The 24,519-nt window shown below is 45.4% G+C and overlaps 2 protein-coding genes across 21 annotated transcripts in view; one reads left to right on the top strand and one right to left on the bottom strand.

Moving 5' to 3' along the window:
• LOC128346768 (rap1 GTPase-activating protein 1-like) overlaps window positions 1-1,473 on the top strand; it is an 85,141-nt gene extending 83,668 nt beyond the window's left edge. For all 14 annotated transcript variants that reach the window (XM_053300417.1, XM_053300418.1, XM_053300419.1 and 11 more), the window contains one exon: window positions 746-1,473. In XM_053300417.1, coding sequence (XP_053156392.1) covers window positions 746-805 — 60 coding nt within the window. In that variant the 3' untranslated portion in view covers window positions 806-1,473. The remainder of the gene's footprint in view (window positions 1-745) is intronic.
• Window positions 531-24,519, bottom strand: GSTK1 (glutathione S-transferase kappa 1). Of its 7 annotated transcripts, none has more exons than XR_008317180.1 (9): window positions 19,617-19,921; window positions 17,423-17,504; window positions 15,314-15,442; window positions 11,790-11,890; window positions 11,171-11,206; window positions 9,891-10,007; window positions 7,740-7,833; window positions 5,069-5,191; window positions 627-651 (listed from the first exon to the last, which is right to left on the bottom strand). XR_008317180.1 is itself a non-coding variant. In XM_053300435.1 (8 exons), the coding sequence occupies exons 1-8, from the start codon at window positions 24,381-24,383 to the stop codon at window positions 5,148-5,150; spliced, it is 621 nt and encodes a 206-aa protein (XP_053156410.1). In that variant the 5' UTR covers window positions 24,384-24,519; the 3' UTR covers window positions 4,639-5,147. The 7 variants fall into 7 exon arrangements, 3 of the variants coding, with proteins under 3 accessions (XP_053156410.1, XP_053156408.1, XP_053156411.1); XR_008317179.1 differs by lacking the exon at window positions 627-651 and adding an exon at window positions 4,639-4,950; XR_008317182.1 differs by lacking the exon at window positions 7,740-7,833 and having other exon boundaries at window positions 531-651; window positions 19,617-19,928.

Raw genomic sequence — 24,519 nt, forward strand, 5'->3', positions numbered from 1 at the left:
AGATGCTTAAAATCATGTCTAGTTTGGCCCTGGTGACCAAACTTGCCATGTGATGGCATTGGTGCATCCCTGAAAACAGTCCAAATGACCTGAGTGTTTACTGCTGACGTGTATCAGCCCAGAGTGAGTGTGTGAATTGGCCTCCCAGCTGCATTCATAGTAAGTGCCATGTTGTTATTCTTCCTTACTTTCTACCCACAGTCTCCTCCTCCCCCTCCAGCACCAAAGGGTGTTCCCTCCAATGGGATGAGCATTCTGGGGAGCCTCTGAGCAATGTCATTTTCCTTGTAGGAAAAACCCCGTGGAAGGGGATTCTTTCAGCCTGGCTAAAAAGCCCACACAGATCTCTACAGAAACCACTTGCCCCCCACGAATCTATTTTGGGCTTAAAATAATTTTTAAAAATGATTCATGTATAGCTTCCTCAGCTGGTCACCTGAGATTTTTTTTTTTACTCCCACCACACACGTTTACAAGTCTGGATTCTTTACGGAGGCTGCTGGTAAGTGACAGGTCACTTTCTGGCTTCTCTGCTGCAGTGTTGTCTGGTGTAGTCTCGCTCTCTAAAATTGTGGTCTGGACTTGCCATTCGTTAGCATTCCTGGATGGGACTGCCTCTCCTCATGAATCTGTCAAAAGCAGGGCTAAAGTCTAGAAAAAAAAGAAGTTTCTTTTGGAAGTCACTGGTAACTCCAAGAATGGTGGTTTGGATGGCTGCAATCAGTTTTGCTGTCTCTGTTTGTAGGATTTGTTGCCAAAGCCAGACCTCGCAGCAACTCCTCACTCTGAGGTTCAGAGGAGATGAAGCTGGATCCCCAGAAATGCCCAGCCTGGTCCTTCTGCTTCATTCAGTGACAACTGCACCGTAGGCAGTAAGGAAACCAACCCCCAAGTCAAATGTGGCATTTGCTCATCCATATGTGTCATTCCAGTTCAGCAACCGTGGGAGGCCAGGACCAGCCTCAGTCCAAAGAGGGAGCCTCCCATCTGCCATAACTTCAGAAGCAAACAGGAGGGGAGGGCTTTTTCTGTCTGTCCTTATTACAGCTAAAGTTCATTGTCCATGATCCAAAATGGAAGGACTCTTGTACCCAACTAAGCCTTCTCAGGAAGGCAGTGTCTGTATCCCAAATTCATTCTCCAGACTCCAGGCCTCAAAAACTGAGTACTGAAAACCTTATCACTCCAAAGATTAGACCCGATTTGTAAGGAGGCCTGCTCCAACAGGTGCTGCATTACGCAGCATAAATACGTGTACATATGACAGCAGGAGGGGTGTGTGTTCCATTTCATAATTCATAGGACTCCTCAGATCTATGGAATTCCACTGTACAACCTCCCCCGCCCCTCTTCCTTGAGTCTCTGTGCCATCATGAAGAAAGAACCTGTCAATGTGAATTTGTGACCCTCGCTCCATGCTTGTTGTGTCTGTGGTGTCTTGGGCTTGCAATAAAAAGAATACTGTGACCAATACACCCTGTGAGGTTTGCTTTGTTGTGGTTTCTCAAGTGTACCTGCTGGAATCTTTTGGGATCTAAATATAGGCTCAGAGACACACTATTTTAGAGTATTCTTGCCATATTCTAGAAGAGAGAGAGCGCGTTTCAAACCACGTGACCTGAAAACAGACAATGGAGTGATGTTCTGCTCTAATTTTGATGTGAAACCCAAAACTATAGTGACTCAAGGTAAAGACTTAGTCAGTCATAAAGACTGACGAACTGCGCAAAATTCTTTGAGGCTATTCACACGACCGCTAGAAAGCAGGCTAAGGTAGCCCAGCCCGCTTAATCCCCTCCCCGAAACAAGGTTAGTGGCACAAACGCTCCACTAACCCTGTTTTGGTGCTCGTGAGTCGCCATGGTGTGGCTCTGTGCCACAGCAACTCAAGAGGAAACCCCTGACCGGGAGGCTCCAACAAGCCTCCTGGTGTCGGGGGTCCCCCCAGAATGCCCCATGCACTTGCATGGGGCATCCAGCGACTTCCAGGGGCCAAGTGGACCCCGATCCCCACTGGCTCCATGACGGAGCTGGTAATTGTGTGGGCGGCCACTCAGGCTGAGTTCCCTGCTCGTCTGCATGGAGAGTGGGCTAAGGCTCTACACATGGATTGTGTTTCGAGCCTTCTATTTTTTTTAACACATGTGCAGTTGTGCAAGAGCACTCAGTCCATTGATGGTCGTCATTTCCAGTGGCTGTCCATCGTAAAACTCAGTTTGCACAATTTCATGCATTTGCACAACTCTGCACACATTTTGTTAAGACCCATGGAACATTGTGTAGCATGTTAACCAAGGTGTGCATCAAGCCCAGAAGAAATATGTTCAGCAGCCTGCGGCAAGGTACAGAGATCCTATCAGGCAGATAATGGCTCCTGGTTAATCCACTAGTCAGGATGATATCCCTATGTATCTCATTGAGTTCAAGTAGTGTTCCAAGCTACCCATTTGCCACTTCTGCATTATCCAAAAGTATTTGAATGACCAGAAGATTTTGTGGATGTTGAGAATACTGAGTAACTAAAAGCATTATAAAATGGTTGATCAAAAGTAAGATCAATTAAGGGGAAACACCTGGACTTGAGCAAATTAAGAATCAAATAGCATTCATATGGCCCACTTGCCCTAATTGAGAGGTTGCAAGCTACAGAGCAGGACTTTGACTCAAGGCTCTTCACACAATCCATGTGAAGAGCTAGTGGACTATCTGCGGGGAAGGAGGGTTGCACTTACCTTCCCCGCAGACGATCAGTAGCGGGTCGTCCACCCAGACAAGCGGCAGCTTCCCTGTGGCGCTCCCGTGCCTCACTCGGGCACTCCAGGGGTCGAGTGCATCGCCCCCCCCCGCAGAGCCCCAATAATGCTCCGTGTGAGTGCACAGTGCAGGACTGGGAGCCCCCTCCCTCCTAGTGTCCGCCGCAGTTGCAAGCAGCCCCAGCAGACACATGATCAGTTAGCCCAGTTGGGTGGCACACTCGCACCCAAAACCTGGGTTAAGTGGCAGGCTACTTAAGAGGGCTCGCCGTTGCAAGCTGTGTGGCTCCCAGCAAGTCTCACGTCCAGTGGAAATGGGGCTGGGCTTCCCTAGCCCGATGTTCGATATTCACAAGAACAGCTTCAGAGTGGTTTTGAGCAAAATCCTGTCAGTCATGTGAAACAGCTAGTAGCTGTTAAGGCGGTGTATTGCCATCTGCATCAACATGGGCTTCCAGTTAGCTTAGTAAGGCCCCCTAAGAGCATTGTATAATGATCCAGATGGACATCTGCTACAGCTGTATGAGCAAAACAGGTATATGTATGTTATTGTAGGGGACCAAGAGTCAAGTAGGCTAAACCTCTTAGCAACTGCCCTGAGCCATTTTGGGAAGGGCAGTATAGAAATCGAATTATTATTTATTTACACAGGCAGACAGGTGTTATTGACTGGTTTGTTTTATCCAGACATCGAGTCCTTCCCAAGGACCTGGGATGGCTGAATTTTATTGTCAATGTTGTTGCTGCTGTTATAGATATCGTCACAGAATATAGGCTGTTCCCAGTAAAGTTGCTTTTTGTAATTGGCTGATGGTGATTTATGTGGCCCCTATGGTGTTGAGGTGCTCTTCAAGGTCTTTTGGAACTGCGCTAATTCCAAAAGACCTTGAAGAGCACCTCAACACCATAGGGGCTACATAAATCACCATCAGCCAATTACAAAAAGCAGCTTTACTGGGAACAGCTGATATTCTGCGACGATATCTATAACAGCAGCAACAACATTGACAAAATTCAGCCATCCCAGGTTATTATTATTATTAGCAGATGAAGTTCATTCTCTAAAGACAAAGTATGAGACACACAACATGATAATTACATATGACTAACAAAGCAGAAGATAGTTGAAATCTAACTGACACATCTAGTCAGTGGGTCAGGAATGTTGAGCAAGATGCCAATAGTGTGGTTCAAATTAGAAGCTTCGACAGCCAAAAAGCCTCTCCTGGAAGCCAATCTCTTGATCAGATGCAAGTTGGGCACATCAAGCTGGAGACTTTTACATATTAAGTAGCCACTCTGGCATATAGGTGGCTCAAGTGACAGATGGTGGGGGGTGTACAGCTCTCCTGGACAGAAACTGTAAAACCTTGACATCAGGTCCAGCTTGCCTCATTCTCAGCCAGTTAAGAGGCAAACCCACACCAGGGTAACCGAACTAGAGTCATGCTGTCTTAATACTTGGGATCCGACTTGTGCCCAACATTTTTGGCGGCTGTGCCATTCAAGATGGGACACAGTATTCCCCGACATGTATCTCCATGATGGCTTCCTATCTGAAGAGTATCATACTGGAGGAGTGTACACCACATGTGATCAGCTACATGGCATGACATACTCTTTGAATAATATGCTATTATCTTTTCAGAAGTATGTTAGTCCTAAGCAACTCATGGCAATTCAACAGAGCAGCACTTTCTCAGTTTAGGTCAAAGGACACCCAGGAACCTGCCTACACACTTCACTGTATGTGAAAATACTGGCCTGTTGAGCTTAATGTAATTTAAATGGGAATCAACTAGATATGTTTCAAGTCCACTATGTAGGAATAGGGTTTAGGAGCGTCTTCAATACAGTTTGTCAAGATAAAGAACTCCCTTGTAGCTAAAAAAATCAAATGGAACTTTATTTCATGGGTGAGAGATAAAATCATCATTCTATGAGGGGGAACATGAGTGAACACTACAGATATTGGCTTTTGGCCTAAGCCAAAGGAGAAGGCACCAATGTAGACAGAAGGCACAGAGATGCTAGCCCCCTTAACCTTGTGCAAGAGGGGGAAAGATGCATGAATTGTCCCCCTCCCCAAACCCCTTTCTTCACACCTAAATGCAGCTTGGCAGATCACATAGGCAAGCTCTTGCTTGTTTTCTCCATGGAGCAATAGGCTTAGCTGTTCCCTGCAGCACTTTAGGTCCTTTAATGACAAAGAAAGAGGAGCTACTTATTCAGGCCCTCCCTCAGCAGTCCGATCACCCCGATTTCTCCCAAAAACCTTTCTGCTCCAGAGAAAGTGAAAGCTGTTCACATCTTACTGTAGAAGCCAAATGGAGAGATGCTTTCTCTGACGGCCTTGTTGCTTCGAGGTCCCATGGAGCCTTTGATTCCACCTAGCTAGAGCTTCGGAGATGTGGGGACTGGTCCCAACCATCTTTCTCCTGTGAAACAAATTGAGACCACAGAGCGAGTCAGATGACACAGCAACAATAATTTAAATCTAGGACAATATCGAGAATGGATGGCCTCAACAATGTTACTAGAGGCTGCTGCAATTCCTTCCATTATGCTAAATGGGAGAAACTGCTCAGGCAAGCAGCAGCCTCCCCACTGCTTTCCAAGCCGGCAGCAGCGTTGCCACAGTGTGCACCACCTCCGTAACTGTGCACGCCCTGTGAGCCTAAGTGCGTTGGGTTTGAGAAGTCTGGACACTTCCCAGGAAGTTATGCATAGGACAGAGGCCTCGTTCTCCCCAAGCTGATCAGGCTGAGTCTAGGCAGCATGACTTCAGACTGCAGGTGGAGACGCAAATGAATTTTGTCTTCACAAAACTAAAGCCACACCCCTGTACAGAGAACTAGCATGGCATGGAGTAGACTAGCGCTTTCTTCCCAACAACATGTTCGTTTTCTCTGTGCAGAGAATTCTTATTTAGCAGCAGTAGTACTATAGAGGAACATTCAGTCATAAGAGCCCCATATGAAAAATGGTACAACCCAGACACAAGTTTACCCCCTCAATGAGGACTAGGCCAGAATCTGCAGGCAGTTCTTTGGAAAGCAATTTCAGCCACTTTGCTTCTCTGGATGGTGCTTCGGCCTGATGAAGTGGAAGTTGGGGGGGGGGGGCTTCCCGAACAACTGCTATGCATCGTCCTTTAAAAATTCCACAGATGTCTCAGAAGGGGCTGTGGCTGCTGGAAGGAGCAACACTTGCCAGAAGCTAGCTGGCTGGCTGGCTGCTTGGCTTCTCCCCCAGAGCCAAAATCCAGAATAGAGTGTTGAATCATCAAGTGATCATGTGAGTGTTTGTGAACCAGTCCTTTGGGGGAAAATACTGAACAAGAGGATGCAATTGCAAGACAGGAAGCAGGGGAGGATACGATGTCCCAAGTGGCCCACCATCCCAAGCTGCTTTTCCTTCCCTGGGGGTTCTAGGTTTCAGCACATTTATTCCTGTGCATATGCCTCTGGAGCCCGTTGTGGGGAGAGGAAAAGCCAAACGGGAACAGAGAAGTTAAGGAGTGGGAAAGGATTCAGCTTCTCCGCTTTCTGCCTTGACACCTCCCCCATTTCCCAAACAGCTTTTATCTTAAAAAGAGATGATACATTTGCACGTAACACTGAGATATTTCCTTATTATAATATGCCAGAAGTTGATATAAGGGAGGTAGAAATAGGAACCTGGTTCAAGGAATGAATGAATGAATGAATTATTTATCATATTTTTACACTGCCCAAAACTTACGTCTCTGGGCGGTTTACAAGAAGATTAAAAGTAAAACATTAATTAAAAACAAAACAAAAAATTTAAAAGCAAGAAATTTAAAACACAATTTAAAATTTTAGAACAACATTCAAAACAATATCAGTTAAAAGCCTGGGTGAAGAAATGCGTCTTTAAGGACTTTTTAAAGGATGTCAGAGATGGGGAGGCTCTTATTTCACTAGGGAGCGCATTCCAAAGCCTTGGAGCAGCAGCGGAGAAGGCCCGTCCCTGAGTAGCCACCAGATGAGCTGGTGGCAACTGCAGACGGACCTCTCCTGATGATCTCAATGGGCGGCGGGGTTCATGACGAAGAAGACGTTCTCTTAAAAACCCAGGGCCCAATTATCAAGTGTTGAGGCCAAGTAGCGTGATCCAAGGTCTACTTAGAAACATCACCCTGTCTCCCCAACAGTGGCCCACCCAATGCTTCTGGGAAACCCATAAGAAGGAGACAAAGCCATTTGAAAACCCACTTCTTCACCCAAGCTTTTTCCATTCTTTAAAACTTTAAGGTTTTAATTTGTGGATGATTTTTAAATTGTTAAGTTCTTTTAAGTTTCTGTATATATTTTAACTTGTTTTATACTATTGTTAACCACCCAGAGACGAAGGTTTGGGGTGGTGTACAAATGTAAGAAATAAAAATAAATAAAAGTGTGCCCCCTCTCCTGCCATTACATCTTAGCAACTGGTATCCTGCCTCTGAACCTCCAAGTAGCCCGCAGCTATCACCACATCCCATGGCAGACAATTCCACAGATTAATTATGCTCTATGTGAAAGAATACTTCTTCTAGTCAGTCCTGAATTTCCTGGCAGTCAGCTTCATGGGTAGACTCTTGGTTCTGTAGAAGTTTCTATCTATCTATTGGTAGACATCCATTAATCGACTTGCCCCCTTTGCCGTAGGGGAAAAAGCTCCTACGGGAGTCAGTGTAAGCTTCCCACCCACCCAGGACACAGCAGACTCTGGGAGGGGACAGAATTCAAGGCCACCCAGATCAGTCGCCCTCCCATCTGTGCTATTTACCCCTCACTGTCCCCCACCCCCACAAAGGAACCCAAGCATGCCAGGCCGATGACATGAGTCAGGGAAGGTGGGGCATAAATCTAAGTTATAAATAACATGATTAAAGTACGGTCTGGCTTTGCTCTGGGTTTAACTTGGCATTTGAAAGACTGTTAAGCAACAGAGGGAAGCAGTAGCATTAGAGACACTCACCCAAAACATGTCCCAGCAGTTCCAAACGATCTGAACCAAAAAAAAGGTGGGGCTCGCCATCAACATGGGCAACAATAGAGGGCATCCCAAATGCCTGAATGGAGACAGAGAGACTTTCTGATGTCATGGAAAAGAATGAACCAGCAGCATTCAAATATGCAAGTCAACTTCTGTGTTTAGTGGCTGCGTATTTGAAACTGCCTTGGTTGCTTATTGAAGGGTGTGTGTGCGTGATGTTTTAAAAATAATCCCTGCAATCGGGTTCTGTACCAGAGGACTGGAGAGTAGCAAATGTAACACAGATTTTCAAAAAGGGATCCAGGGGCGATCCGGGAAATTATAGGTTGGTTAGCTTAACGTCTGTTTCTGGCAAACTGATGGAAAGCATCCTCAAGGATAAAATTGTAAAGCACATAGAAATATAGGCCCTGTTGGGAGAGAACCAGCATGGCTTCTGCAAAGGTAAATCTTGCCTCACAAACCTTTTGGAGTTCTATCAGAGTGTCAACAAGAGTGTGGATCAAGGTGATCCAGTTGACATAGTATACCTGGACTTCCAAAAAGCTTTTGACAAAGTTCCTCATCAAAGACTCCTGAGGAAACTTAGCAGTCATGGGATAAGGGGACAGTACATGTGTGGATTGCTAATTGGTTGAAAGACAGGAAACAGAGGGTAGGGATAAATGGAGAGTTTTCACAATGGAGGGAAGTAAGAAGTGGGGTCCCCCAGGGATCTGTACTGGGACCGGTGCTTTTTAATTTATAAATAAATGATCTAGAAGCAGGGGTAAGCAGCGAGGTGGCCAAATTTGCAGATGATACCAAACTCTTTCGGGTAGTGAAATCCAAAATAGATTGTGAGGAGCTCCAAAAGGATCTCTCCAAACTGGGGGAGTGGGCGACAAAGTGGCAAATGCAGTTCAGTGTTGGCAAGTGTAAGGTGATGCATATTGGGACGAAAACCCCCAACTTCAAATATACACTGATGGGATCTGAGCTGTTGGTGAATGACCAGGAGAGGGATCTTGGGGTTGTGATGGACAGCTCGTTGAAAGTGTCAACTCAATGTGCAGCAGCTGTGAAAAAGGCCAGTTCCATGCTAGGGATCATTAGGAAGGGGAATGAAACTAAAACTGCTAATATTATAATGCCCATATACAAAACATTGGTGCAGCCACACTTGGAGTACTGTCTGTGTTCAATTCTGGTCACCACATCTAAAAGAGGACATTGTGGAACTGGAAAAGGTGCAGAAGAAGGCAACCAAGATGATCAGGGGCCTAGAGCACCTTTCTTATGAGGCAAGGCCACAACACCTGGGGCTATTTGTTTAGAAAAAAGACAACTGTGGGGAGATATGATAGAGGTCTATAAAACCATGCATGGTGTGGATAAAGTGGATAGAGAGAAATTCTTCTCCTTCTCACATAACACTAGAACCAGGGGTCATCCCATGAAATTGATTGCCGGGAAATTTAGGACCAGCAAACGGAAGTACTTTTTCACACAATGCATAATCAACTTGTGGAATTCTCTGCCACAAGATGTGGTGCCAGCCAACAACCTGGATGGCTTTAAGAGGGGTTTGGATCACTTCATGGAGGAGAGGTCTATCAACAGCTACTAGTTGAAGGGCCACCTCCAGCCTCAGAGGCAGGATGCCTCTGAGTACCAGTTGCAGGGAAGTAACAGTAGGAGAGAGGGCATGCCCTCAACTCCTGCCTGTGGCTCCCAGCAACGTCTGGTGGGCCACTGTGTAAAACAGGATGCTGGACTAGATGGGCCTTGGGCCTGATCCAGCCGGGCTGTTCTTATGTTAACTCTGCACATTTTCCGCACATTGCTCCAGACACTTGATAGGAGGAAGCGTGCTTCTTCCATGCCACCTTCACTTTGCTATAGTACTCAACAGTCGCCTCACTGGGGATTCAAAGCCTCAATGTTCTTCTGGACTGAGAGAGAGCAGCAAGCAGAAAGGATGGCGCTGGCAACCCGTCCTCTTGGGACAAGCACCTGCCAAGGGAAACTACTAGCTGCCTCATCAACTATGGCTGGATTATCCACAGTGTGCCCTCCTCGGAGAAGGTTCTGGGCAGAAAGCTGTATAGTTGCTCCCCGGACTATGCCCTGAAGGGATGCCAGCCACCTCACCCCATATTTCAGGGCTTCATCTGTTGTTGCTTTCAGGCGATTCTTCACCTCAGATGAGGGGCTCATTTCCAGAAGCTTCTGGGCTGTGTCTGAAGGTAAGCCTGCTCTTTCTGCAGCCTGAGGAGAGAGATACAAGAGGAAGGTATTGTAGCCGTTTGAGCCAAGGTGGACTGCATAATACTTTGGGAGACTCTCAGTAGTGACAAGGGTTTAGCTCACTTGAGATACATTCAAGCTTGTCTTGCAAGAGTGACAAGATGCCGCCGACATACCTAAAGAGAACTAGAAAGCAAGAGTGAGGCAGGGGGTGTGGCAGCCACCACCCAGTCCAGCTAAGGGAGCACACACGGAATGATCCGTCTGGGATGGTCAGTATTAGTCTAGCCCATATTCTGCTTGTCCTGGAAGCTGTCGGCTCTGACCACAGACATTTCATGTTTCCAAGACGAGAGTGAAAGACATCTGGAATCAAAGGAACACAAGGAAGTATTCTGCTGCTGTTACCCTGTGTCAGGCCACAGTTCCATCTAACCCAGAAGGGTCTGCTCTTACTGGCAATGCTTCTCCAGCATGCAGCCAGGTTGAGGCCTCTCTCAGTCCTGCTCTCCAGAGATTTAATCTTGGACCTTCTGCATACAAAGCATATGCTCTGCCACTGAACTATAGATTTATTTCTGTGTATACCGCTTTGGGAACTTTTGTTGAAAAGTGGTATATAAGTGTTTGGATTCCTCTGCATAAGCTATAAAGGCCGCAAGAGAGACCACAAAGGCCTTTCATCAGGAGATTGTGAATGCCTGGGCACAGACTATTCCATTTGGATTAAGATGGATACTGCAGAGAGTCATCTATCGTCTCAGCTGCCCTAAGCTGCTGTTTGTGCTGCTTTGCAAAGGTCAGTTTTGAAAACACAAATAAAAAACCCATCAGGAAAGTACAACCAGATCCTTTGAGGAATCTATAACGAGGAAGATGGCAAAGTCATACCAGCCCTGACCTTGATTCTCCCCCTTCCCCACCAACAAAACAGAACTCATAAAGACAGTCCTCCCCTGACAACAACACTGTCCAGCCCTAAAGATGTTGCCTAATTCCACAGGACACCGAGAGATCGAAGGCATCCATACATTTTCCCACTCAGCCTTCTGTTCCAGTGCAACAATTACCCACCCAGCAGTCCTCCACAGATCAGCTTACACAATTTAGACCACTGCATGCCTCACACACAGAGCAGATGCACGGCAGGAAGGAAAGGAGGAGGAGGAGGAAGAGGAACTTACTGCCAAAATACTCTCTGGCTGGGTAATGTCTTCATCCTGGAGAGAGAAGGAAGAAGGCAACCGATTACAACATGCTCACAGACAGAGGCTTTGTTCAAAGACTTAAAGTTAGAATATACTGTAGCTATCTGGTTTCACAGAGAAGATTTTAAGAAAATTATGAATATGGATGCCTTTCCTATAGGAAGAGGAAGGTACATCAGCCCCCCCAAATGGAGGTGGATATCTTAATGCAAGCTATTGCTGGTGACTGCAAAGGGAGATGGGGAAAGAGAAAACTGCCTGGAATTCTGGATTTCCATGAAGAAGCCTCTGTGTTATATTGGCACTCCTGTTTTGCTGGTTCATCTAACTCAGACTTGCACAACTTGTGACCAACCATGCACAATGCAGCCTACTGATCATATGTTGTGGCCTGCCAGGTGCCTAACAACCCCATTTTTGCAGCCCCCAGGGAGACAACAAGAAGTAGGCATTAGAATGAGTCCCTGGAAGGCCACTGTATTCGGCTTGGTAGATTGAGATTTATTGCAGGCTTTCAGGCCCAAGCTTCCAGAGGGATTTACTACGAGGGATTTACTACGAGGGATGCATGAAGCTGCAATATGTAAATACTTACTCGGGACCAAGCACGCATCCAAAGTTCTCTAGATACCATCTCCAGAAACTGCGGTTGTGATATATCCACTGCTGTGACAAAACGCATGGCAGACAGACTGCCTGTATTTGGTAAAGACAGACACATAAAAAGCATCAGTCTGTATGAGAATCAGATGAAAAGAGACCCCCGCCCCCCGAGAGAAACTTCTGTCATCAAGACAAGAGGAGGGAGGCCAATCTCACTCATAGGTTTGTTGTGGTTGTTCAAGGGGGCTTTTCATCAAAGCAGGGCCATCAGTGTACATGGGGCTTTACAGAGTTCCCAAGCAAAGAAAGTCTGCTCTCTGTTCCAAGAAACTTACATTTTTCAAGTGTTAATAATGGGGAAGACAACAAAGGAAGTGCCTTTCCCAAAGTTTAACAAGATATGGAATCTGACTTGGGGTTTGTCCATAAAGTGGCATTTTCATGGCATCTCTCACTTGGCTTCATCCTTACACATTAGGCAACACAAATGCACAAGACCACATGAAGCCAGATCACAAAGACAGACTTCTCTGGACAAGTGCACAACATAATGCAAGCCAAGCCCTGGAGTTCTTTCTGGAGCAAAAGTCAATGCCCAGATTCCCCAAGAAGAGTTTGCAGTTTCCCCCCATTAGCTGGGCAAAGTAAACACCTTACAACCAGCAGGGAGAAGGCAACGGTCACTGTTCAGCCCCACCTTGGCATCCTTCCAGTGGCTGCCACTGTTCCCTCTAAGGCGTGCGCACTCACAAGTTTTTTGATGTCCGCTCAGTTAATTTTAAATCCTGCTCAGGTTGAATCAGGAAGGCCCCACTCTGAACGCACGTGTGCACACACTGCCTGGATACTACCGCCCAGAACAAAACTCATTCCGCACAGAGATTAAGAAAATTAGAGGGACCACTGATGGCTGCTGTTGGTTTCTATCTTGTATTTTTTAGATTGTGAGCCTATGAGCTAAAGGAATCTTTTTCTACGCAAACCACTTTGAGAACCTTTTCACTGAAAAACGGCACATTAATAATAATAATAATAATAATAATAATAATAATAATAATAATAATAATATTTGCACAAAATAAGTGGAAAATCAGACATCACCAAGACCTGGCAATGGCTTAAGAATGGCAACTTAAAGAAAGAAACAGAGGGTTTGATACTGGCTGCACAAGAACAGGCACTAAGAACAAATGCAATAAGAGCCAAAGTAGAAAAATCCACAACAAACAGCAAGTGCCGCCTTTGTAAAGAAGCAGATGAAACCGTGGACCACCTAATCAGCTGTTGTAAAAAGATCGCACAGACTGACTACAAACAAAGGCATGACAAGGTAGCAGGGATGATACACTGGAACATCTGCAAAAAATACAAGCTACCTGTAGCCAAGAATTGGTGGGACCATAAAATTGAAAAAGTTGAAGAAAATGAAGATGTAAAAATATTATGGGACTTCCGACTACAAACAGACAAACATCTGCCACACAGTACACCAGATATAACTGTAGTCAAGAAGAAAGAAAAACAAGTCAAAATAATCGACATAGCAATACCAGGGGAGAGCAGAACAGAAGAAAAAGAAATAGAAAAAAATCACCAAATCTACAAATTGAAATGGAAAGGCTGTGGCAGAAGACGACCAAAATAATCCCAGTGGTAATTGGCGCCCTGGGTGCAGTCCTAAAAGACCTTGAAGAGCACCTCAACACCATAGGGGCCACAGAAATCACCATCAGCCAATTACAAAAAGCAGCTTTACTGGGAACAGCCTATATTCTGCGACGATATCTATAATAATCAACAGTATTGATGATAAAATTCAGCCATCCCAGGTCCTTGGGAAGGACTCGATGTCTGGATAAAACAAACCAATCAATAACACCTGTCTGACTGTGTAAATAAATAATAATAATAATGATGATGTTATGAATCCTAAATTGCAACCCTCAAGCCAAATATATTCTCTTCAGCCCTAGCTCAAGATAAAGCCACGAGGAGGACCAAGAGGGGAAGAGGCAGCCATGGCAGGGCAGGCAGAGATGCATCTGGTCCTTCACTGGCTGCCCTGCCCTCTGTCCCCTCCAGCCCTCCCTTTCAGCCCCCCACAGCTGCACCTGCTAAGACCCACATTGGCCACGGTGGGGGCTATGCAAGCGTTTTAGTTACAGACAACTCCTCTGAACCACGTTTTGGGCTGTTTGTGAAATACTGCTTTTTCTATACGTTCAAGTTGCCCTTTTAAACAAGCAAATAAAGAGAACTTCATCAGCACCACATGCCAGTGTGTATTCTGTGTGGAATGTATATTTTACATTTGATACTTTCTGTATTTGGGGAGATTCTCATCGATTGAGAGTGGTTGCAAGGGATTTAATTTCTGGGTGCCCATGACTGGGACGACTCCTGGAAATCTGCAAACGTTTCATCATTTGTTTGCTTTGGGACTCAGACTCCTCTTTGTCAGAACAAGCTCTACCATGGCAAGATCTTGTGGAAGTGCCTGAGCTTTCTCTTCCCCATCCCACAAATTCCCAGCATCTCTATGAAGCCATAAAGGATGGCAACCCCTGCTAACTTGGCAAAGAGGCACCTTTTTAACATGGTGATTCTTTTAATTTAGCAGGGGGAGAGCAACTGGCTATATCCACCCCCAACACAGTACCTCCAGTGACTGTTGCTGGTGTCCATATTCTGTTTCTTTTTAGATGGTGAGCTCTTTCGGGACAGGGATCCATCATAGTTATTTATTATTTCTCTGTGTAAACCACTTTGGAAATTTTTGTTGAAAAGCGGTATATAAATACTTGTTGTTGGCTGTGGCTTGCTTATGCATTAAAAAAAGGAGACATTTCGTACAGAAATATGTTCCTGTTGGACCATGGATGGCTCTAACTGGAGCCAGATTTGGAGTGGATGTTCTCCAAGCAAGGATTCCTGCTCTCCAAGGGTTGGGACTTAGAACACAACACACAGGAACTTCACTGAGGAGGCAAGGCCAGGAGGTCAGGCTTCTATTATTTATACCTAGCCAGGTGAATCTAGAATCCTCATACTGCCTGCCAACCACAAAGGTCCAAATACATTTAGTTTGGGATAGCTTACTAGGCTACTAAGTAGTGTTTCAGACCAGGCTTTCGGATAAACCTCTAGAATGTTTCTTCATACTAAATGGCTTGCAAAATTATGAACAGACTGAGAAGACCTCCCTTCTTTTCAGTGAAATAATGTCTACTTCTTCAAAAGTCTAGGTTGTCAAACTAAGTAAAGTACAGTAAAGTGTGCTGTTGAGTTGGTGTCGATTCCTGGTGACCACAGAGCCATGTGGTTTTCGTTTGGTAGAATACAGGAGGGATTTACCATTGCCACCTCCTGTGCAGTATGTGATGATGCCTTTCAGCATCTTCCTATATTGTTACTGCCCAATATAAGTGTTTCCCATAGTCTTGGAAACATACCAGCGGGGATTTGAACCGGCAACCTCATGCTTGCTAGTCAAAGTCAGCACCCCCTTTTTCTTACCCTTTTTTATAATCGTGTCAAAGAAGTCCTTTGGAATTTTTAGTGGCACTTGGTAGTATTTTGCCATCCACATAATGTCCTTCATCATGTACTCTCCTCTCTTGGGCAACATTGCTGGGGGCTGGTTACCTGTTGCAAAGAACACACATTTCATGAGGAGCAGTTTTCAGTGTACAACATATTGATAAGAAAAAAGTATTCAGGAGCACTGACAAGTATTAGTAAGAGATTGGCTTACCTTGACCTAAGTTTTAGGGTTTAAGAAGGACAGAAGGCCTTTTTAGCCTACTTTCCAGTAGGCTTATTAGATCACCCTGCATTCTGTGCATCCATCCGTGTGCCCTCCCCCCGCCCCCCATCAACTTAGCAACACCTGGACCAATATGAACCAAATCAGGTACAGTTGTAGCAACACACAGGGACACCTCAATGGCGTAGTTTGTGATGTCATCCACCCTGATCCAAGATGGCAGACACGTAAACTTCTGAGGTGCAAGTGGGCTAACTTGTGAAATACCAACCGATTTGAAACAAATTTGCTACAGCTGTAGGGACACATAGGAATGCCCAAATGGTGTGCTGTGTGATGGTGTCATCCACTCCAATTCAAAATGGTGGCCACGTGAACATCTGAGGCACAAGCAGGCTAATTTGTGGACTGCCTAACTGATTTGAACCAAATTGAGTACCGTTGTAGTGAGTGACACACACGGACACCTCAATGGCAGAGTTTGTGATGATGTCATTCACCCTGATTCAAGATGGCAGACATGTACACTTTTGAGGCGCAAGTGCACTAACTTGTGGACAGTAACCAATTTGAACCAAATTAGCTACAGCTGAATGGACACACAGGGACGTTCCAATGGTGTAGTTTGTGATGTCACCCACCCTGATTCAAGATGGCGGACACATGAACATTTGAGGGGCAAGAGATCTAACTTGTGGCCCTCGATTTGCACCAAATTTAATCCAGATGTAGACATAGTGAAAGGAAAGGAAGTTGATTAGTTTTTCTAGAACTTGTGTATTCTTGTCAACTTATTGTAACCATAAGTCAGAGACAGCTCCCGGCACAGATGTCTCAACACTGTCTAGCAGGTAGTCATTAAGACATATTAAGCCTTACAACACAGTAGGGAACAGGGAAGATTTCCACGTGGACACAGAAAAACAAAAACAGGTTTCACACAGCTGATGTAAAGGAAAAATAAGACAAATTTGGAGAAACCACACTCCTAAGGACTGATTGCCTTCAGCTAGCTGAAAAAGCAATCGCGCCATCTCTGCTGTCTTCTGTAACTGAGATTTGTGGTGAGCACAATAAACCATTTGTATATTGTTAACTAAACAGATGTGACTGACCATTTTTCCTGTGGGCTAAACAGGCAAATAGTTCTACAGGACCTAGCTATTTAGTTTCACTGCACTTCTGCTCTTTTAATGACCATGCCCTAGCAGACAATAGTGAGATTTTTCTAATATTTTAAATTTCTTACACCAGACAGAGGCAAGCAGTGTTCTCTCTAAGGCATGCGCACATGCTTGAGCTCACAGGTTCTCTCATGTCCACTCAGTTAATTTTAAATCCCGCTCAGGTTCAGTAAGGAAGGCTCCACTCTGAATACATGTGCACACACACTGCTGTGATACTGCCGCCCAGAACAAAATTCATTTTGGGGAATACACACAATTGTGGAATCTCTCCCAATTACTACCCCAGTACCTGATGACTACTTAGAGAATGTTTTATTTTTAGTTTAATCAAGTCCAGCAAAATCAGCTTTCACTACACAGTCAAACAACAAAGTCACCTAAGAATAAGCAACAGTAAAACCAAGTTAACAGAACAGTTTGGGGAAGAAGCTAGATTTCCAAGCCTTGATAACTCGGAAAGTTATAATACTCTTCCCATTGTAAGACTGCACTAAGAAAGTACAAGAGGAAGAAGATGGATATAGGATGCTTCACACATCTCCTGCAATTCACACTGAAATGCAGACAAAATCTCAAGATCCCTCTGAAGTGGGGAAAATAGTCATTCTGGAGGCATTCTCCATGAATATGCTCAACCTTTGGTAGAACCCTCTAGTACCATTCAGCACCTACCAGTCCCCTTCATTATGCCTCCAAGGAAAGCAGGTCGCAAACGCAGCTCAATGTTCCAGATGGGACGGTACCGGCAGAGAACCTGCAGTGGCGAGAAAAATAAAATTGGTGATTAACAGCAGCCTCCAAGGCATGTGGAGAGAGACCTGGAGCCAGGAGTGAGAAAGTTAGGAGTTGCAAGTAGAAATGCATTGCTACTTCCAAATTGCAGTAGATATAGCATGTTTGGGGAACATCGACTCTCCCTCTTTTACATGTCCTATTTCTGTTGTAGTCTGTATCTGGGCACACACCTCTCAGAAAGATGCCTCCAGATACCAGTTGCAGGGAAGTAGCAGTAGGAGAGAGGGCATGCCCTTGCCTCTTGCCCGTGAGCTTCCCAGAGGCATCCAGTGGGCCACTGTGGAAAAGAGGATGCTAGACTAGATAGGCCTTGGGCCTGATCCAGTGGGGCTTCTCTTATGTTCTAGAAAGACTGAATAGCAATGCTAACAGTCCACATGTGCAGTGCTATATCACGGTTTAAAAAAAAAGAGTCAGATTTTTTTTCATTAATAAATGTGATGGTTTAAGCAAAAGTATAGGTGGACATCAGATGGATGACGATGCTGTTCAAACTCCCTGTAGAGACTGAGTGAACAAGGTGTAACCATCTCAGACTGGAACCACCCATGTTGTACACAATGGAGCAAGCCAACTGGAGGATCTACTTGCATGTGGTTTGTTAGTATTTTTAAAGTGGATTCATTCATCGTAGTGTTTTTCTTCCAACAACCTAAAGAAGGAATGTTTGAACACATTTACTGTTAGAGCAACAGGTGCCATATTCAAAAGCACTGAATAAAATTCAGGAGATTTAAAGTTGTGAGAGCCTCTTCTCTCGCGAGATAAGCCTTGTGCCAACCAAACTGCTACTAGCTGCCACAGTGTGAGGAATGACAATCCCTTAGACCCCCACACGTGAGTGAATTACAGCTGGAAGCCATGCAACATTTTCAGCTGCAACAGTAAACAGGGCAATGTTCAGACTGGAGAGGCAGAGACCTTTGCAAGGACTGTTAAGGCTGCCAGACTCCCTTTCTTTGGCAAAGGCCATCTGGCTGCATTCAAAGCCTGGCCTTGGCTATCAGTGCAAACTGGCAGGGATGGGGGCAGGGGAGGCAGTCGCTGCTGAGAGGGAAGGGACCAGGCCATCCATCCCATTGGGAGTTAGCCCCCACCCCCCTCCATATTTGCAGCAACTAACCCCAGACATGCTTCTTAAAGGACTGAACCTAGAAATCCTGAGAACTTAAGTAGAAGCGATCACTTCATCCAGAAGCGACACCTTCCGTAAGAGGGGACTCATGAGCTGGGCCAAGCGGTGTTCTAATTAGAGCAAACAGAGCTGTTTTCATCTGGAATAAGGGGCCACTGCAGTGCAATAAGAAGCTTCTGGCAATCTAAGGCTACAATTCCATATATGCAGTTACTTACACTGGAGGAAATACCCTTGAAGGGGTGGTAGTTGCTTCTAAATACTTTAACAGTTGAGACCTATACACATCTTTTCAGAAGCAAAGGTAAAAACTTGTGCCATTAAGTCCGAGTAAGCCCCACTTAATTTAACAGGATTTACTCCCAGGTAAATGCACACAGGACAGCAGTCTTGCAGAGCAATACTACACAACTTTACTCAAAATAAGTGACTCTTGAGTAAATTATTTCAGTGGGACTTACTCCCAGTAAAGTGTGTAAAGGGGCTGCAGCCTTATTCTCAAATAGGAGCAGGCAGTAAAATGGTAACCCCAAATGTAGACATCATATAGAAGAAAACCCCACTGAACTCGTTGGGACTTCGTTTGGTGGTGGTGGTGGGGCGCTATAAGAAGGGGGCGTTCCTGCTGCGGGGGATTTCGGGGAGGAAGCAGCCTGAACTTGAGCCCGTCCCATTGGGATAATACCCACCCCACCCCCCACGGGGAGGCAGCCACCAGGGCTGTCCTTGGAGAGCGCTCATGGGGTGCAGGGCTTGCCTGGGGCACATCAGCCAGGGCGGGGACCCCTTCTTCCCTCCCAGTCAGTTTCAACGGGGGCTAAAACAGCGGGGCCTGGTGGGGGGGGGGCGGTGGCCCTGCCCTACGGACAGCCCTGGCAGGCAGCGCCCACTCCCACGCCTCTCCCCGACACCCGCTGCTCACATCGCCCGTCTGACCTCAAATGCCAGCCAGGAATACGGAGACACCACATCGTAGAAACACTCCACCAGCTTCTTACTGCTCCTCAGACCTTCGCCAGCTCCCGCCATTGTGCCTTACGAAGGAGGGCTGCGCTCCGAAGCCAGCGAGAAGCTGCCTCCACCAGCAAAGGGCAACAACAACAAGGAGGAGGCCACTTAGTTTCACCACCCTGCTGTCAGGACGGACTTAGCCCTTTCCTGGTTCCGTGTATGCGCCCTGGCTGAGCCACGTGGTGGAAGAGTCCTGCTCACTGCTGACACCCAGTGGGCAAATCGCAATTCTCACCCCTCGAAGGATTATGCGGAGCGTCCACTATACACGGAGGAGGAGGAGGCGGGCGGGGGTGGGGTGGGCTGTACGGTTTCCTTTCTCCTTATCTTCCACCCTCTGCAAGCGGCATATACCCTACAAGGGCGGTGGAAGGGCATGTACAAGGGCATATACCTCTACCCGACAAACGGTATAGACCCTATACCCTACAAGCAGCACTCACATGGCCTCGTCCGCTAGACCCCACCTCCCCATATAAACATATTGGGGCTTGGATTTTCTCTCTCTCTTGCAAATGCGCTATGCCAGAGGTGTCAAACGCAAATCTGGTGGCGGGCCAGATTGGATTCTGATCAACCTCTAGGGAGCAACACATAGTCTTACGCCACCTTCTGCCCGTCTCGCACCACTTTCTGGCTTCCTCTCTCCCCAGTTCTCTCATTCCCTTTCTCCCCCGCCCCTTGCCCTGCCATTTAAATTAGCTGAATGCACGACTTTTTACACCAAAACACACTCGGGCAGTATTGAATTCCTCAATATTAAAATTAGAAGAAATTAGAAGAAATTCTGAACCTATCAGCTGATACCAGACTTTGCATGCATAATCCTGCCTCTCTCCCTTACAGGGGTGTTGGCTGACAGGGCCGGCCTGGGGCCCACAGCCTCCCCACATGTTGGTAATTAAACCCTTTCATGCTTTCTAAAGGTATCCAACATTCTCCTCCCCACTAGTTTACTTCACTGCTAAAAATTAAGCTCCTTTTCCTCCTGCATCAGGTTTCTTGTACAATCAGTACGCACACACTGTTTAGAGCCAGTGTGGTGTCGTGATTGGAGAGTTAAGACTAGGACGGGGGGACTTGGCATTCCCCAATCAGCCAGGAAACCCTCTGCAGGACTTTAGGTGAGACACTTTCTCTCTCCTCCAAACATGCCTCGCAGGATTGTTGTGAGGATAAAAGTGGGGAGGAAGGACAAGTACACTACCCTGAACTCTGGAGGAAGAACAGGATATGTGTCATAATAAAATATATGTGTTTATAACATGTACATTTTTATATTGACTTTTAGCCACATGCACTCCAATCCTCCACATGTAAATTCAGAAGCAAACTCAAACAGCTTTTTTCACACCTACCACAGCAGCAAGCAGCCCAGTTTTCATTTTGTTTAAGCAAAAAACATCAACGATACTGTATGTCTATACACGAGTGTATGTACAGTGTGTATCTATACACTACAGAAGGAAAAGCCACCAATTTGATGGACGGTAGACTGTCATATATTTAAATAAATGTAAATATAAAATTTATAAAACTTAAATATTTTAAATTTTGTACACCGCCTAGAGATGTACATATCAGGCGGTATAGAAATATTACTATATAAATAAATAAATAAATAAATAAATAAATATATGGTTACTCCTATTTCTTAAGATTTAAAGACAACCAGCGTGATTGAAAGATTGAAAGACAACCAGATTTAAAGAGAGCCAGTGTGGTGTAGTGGTTAGAGTGTTGGACAAGGACCAGGGAGACCTGAATTCAAATCTTCATTCAGTCATGATATATGCTGGGTGACTCTGGGCCAGTCACTGCTCTCTCAGCCTAACCTACTTCACAGGGTTGTTGTGAGGAGAAACTTAAGTATGTAGTAGACCGCTCTGGGCTCCTTGGAGGGAGAGTGGGATATAAATGTAAAAATGAATAAATAAAGTAAACCAAGCATTTCATTAGCAAGAGAGTTTTTAAAATGAGTTTCTTGTGATCTGATTTGCAAAGCCTTATTTTGAAGCAAGTGTATAAAAATAGCCTTTTGGTGGTGGAGGAGGCTTAATATTCCATTTTAGTAATCTGTGAAGCTACTTTCAAAAAGTTGGGGTAATTTAGTCAATTACAAGCTTATTAGAAGGACAATATGTAAGTTTTTTTAATATATGAAGTACCGTTACAAGCACAAAGCACAATAAAAGCGTAATGATTATAAGGGGAAACATGTTAGGAAAGAACCATTTTATTATATTTTGCTATTTAAGCCATCTTTGTTGTGTGTAGCGTGGGTGTGGAGAGAGAGATAGAAACCCACATGCAGAGACCAGATTTGAGCTATAAGGAATTTAGTATCTTCAGGAACAAAAGGCAGATACAAAAACACATCCATTTTGTTAGAGCATTTCTTCTTCTCATTCTGAACTGACTAATTTCCCACAAGAAGATATACAGTGGTCCCTCGACTTACAAACTACTCGACATAAGTATTTTTCGAGTTACAAACGGCCGTTTTAGATCCGGTTTTAGATGCGGTTTTTTCGACTTACAAATTTTTAGATGGGGTTTCCTCGACTTACAAATTTTTAGATGGGGTTTCCTCGACTTACGAATTTTACATGCGGTTTCCTTGACTTGCCTGCCTGTTTACTGCCTGTTTATTCTTGAAAAGAAATGTTCCTGTGCAGTTTGCAAGCCTTACTGGGGGTCTGGGTCTTTTTTCTAGGCTCCGGAACGCATTAATCCGTTCCCAATGCATTCCTATGGGAAACCGCTTTTCGACTTACGAATTTTTCGACTTACAAATGTGCATTCGGAACGGATTAATTTCGTAAGTAGAGGGACCACTGTATTGTTGGGATGGAGAGGGCCCCTTGCTTGGGCAGAGTGGGGCTCACTTTCCTGTACTCTTTAAAAAAAACTAGAATAACTGTGGTCCCCAGCCAGATATATTGTAATTTTACACAGCAAAAGTGTACTCTCGGGATCTCTAAATGGCTAGAGAAGAACCTGTGTTAAGTGATCCTGAGTATGCACTCCTCCTTTAAGAATTATTATTATTATTATTATTTCTTGTTTACACAGTCAGACAGGTGTTATTGACTGGTTTGTTTTATCCAGACATCGAGTCCTTCCCAAGGACCTGGGATGACTGAATTTTATTGTCAATTGTTATAGATATCGTTGCAGAATATAGGCTGTTCCCAGTAAAGCTTCTTTTTGTAATTGGCTGATGGTGATTTCTGTGGCCCCTATGGTGTTGAGGTGCTCTTCAAGGTCTTTGGGGATTACACCTAGGGTGCCAATTACCACTGGGATTATTTGGGTCTTTTTCTGCCACAGCCTTTTAATTTCAATTTGTAGATCTTTGTATTTGGTGATTTTTTCTATTTATTATTATTATTATTATTATTATTATTATTTCTTATTATTAACATTTTTATATCCTGCTCTTCCTCCAAGGAGCCCAGAGCAGTGCACTACATACTTAAGTTTGTACTACATACTTAAAGAATGTGAGGAGCACTTTGCTAGAATCTCAGCAAGAATCCCATGAACTAGCAGGCACTTGGCAGCCCACCGGAAATTGGCCAACACTCCACCACTGCATCACAATCTGCCTGCTAACCAAACCGACCTGGTATTTGGGCATACAATGTGGATTAAAAACAGATAGCTGAACTCACGTCTATATCTTTTTATTTCCAAAGGAGTCTATCGTTGCTCAGCCCATGGGAAATGGGTGGATGAAGAAGAGAGAACAGCGCTTCCGGTTTGTCTCCCAGGTACAGCAGTACATAGCTTTGTATATATCTATCTTTGTAAATGTACAGAGGATAAGTATCAAGTTGCTATTACAAATTTCCTTCTCCATTGCATCTCATTTGGGTTAACCATTTGGGTTTCAAACCACCTCAGAAATGTTTGACTCAGGACAAGGATGGATCCAGCAGGAAATTACAGGGGGGTGCAACAGGAATGTATTTTCCCTAAACCCCTCCCCCCATATCAGGGGCGTAACTAGGTTGGAGTGGGCCCTGAAACAAGGTTCTTAAATGGGCCCCCTCCGCCGTCACCGCTTGCCACACAAGAAGAAGGCACACAGCGCGCTGTTCTTTGCAGGACTTTGCTTCCTCCACAAGGGGGGGGGGGGTCTGCACGCGAGCCAGCTAGCTTCAGAGGGCAAAGAAATGAGAGCTGCTTCTCTTTCTCTCCCCCGTCCCGCCTGCGCCCCAGTATTTTGAAGGTCTTTTGACACATACACTTAATTCCTGCCTAAAATTCTCCCATGGCCATTTCTTACCCACTGGGGGGGTTACAGTCATCCTCTTGCCCTCTCATCTACGTGAGGCGGCTAAATGGAGGCACAGCACAGTACTACAGAATAAAGTTACTGCGGGTTGCGGCTGCTACTTGGCACTCCTCGAGCAAATAATTAAGCAGCCTCCCTCCTTCCTGCAAATCAAGCCAGTCCGGAGAGTACAGGTAAGTGTCACCCTCTCCGTTTGCGTCCCGGCTGCTGGGCAAGAACACTTATTGGATTTCTCAGCTCTTGTTGCTAAAAGAAGGCGAACATCTTTCTGCACGTGGCAGAATAAGGAAGTCTCTTCACCTCCACCACCTCCATAACCTCGAATTCCTATCACTTCTAAGGAATCGCACTCACGACCCAAGCAGACTGACCGTTTTCCTTCCTGGCATTCCTGCGAGGGGGGTGGCGGGGAGCGCCGCTGGTTACCCGCTATGCGATCATTCCTCCACCAGCCCTGCTGGGAAGATCACCAGCGCAGCAGCATTTCCCACGCGCGCACTCGGCACGCGACTCTTCGTAACGGGG

Source organism: Hemicordylus capensis, chromosome 2, assembly GCF_027244095.1.
Source record: "Hemicordylus capensis ecotype Gifberg chromosome 2, rHemCap1.1.pri, whole genome shotgun sequence".
Taxonomy (NCBI): domain Eukaryota; kingdom Metazoa; phylum Chordata; class Lepidosauria; order Squamata; family Cordylidae; genus Hemicordylus; species Hemicordylus capensis.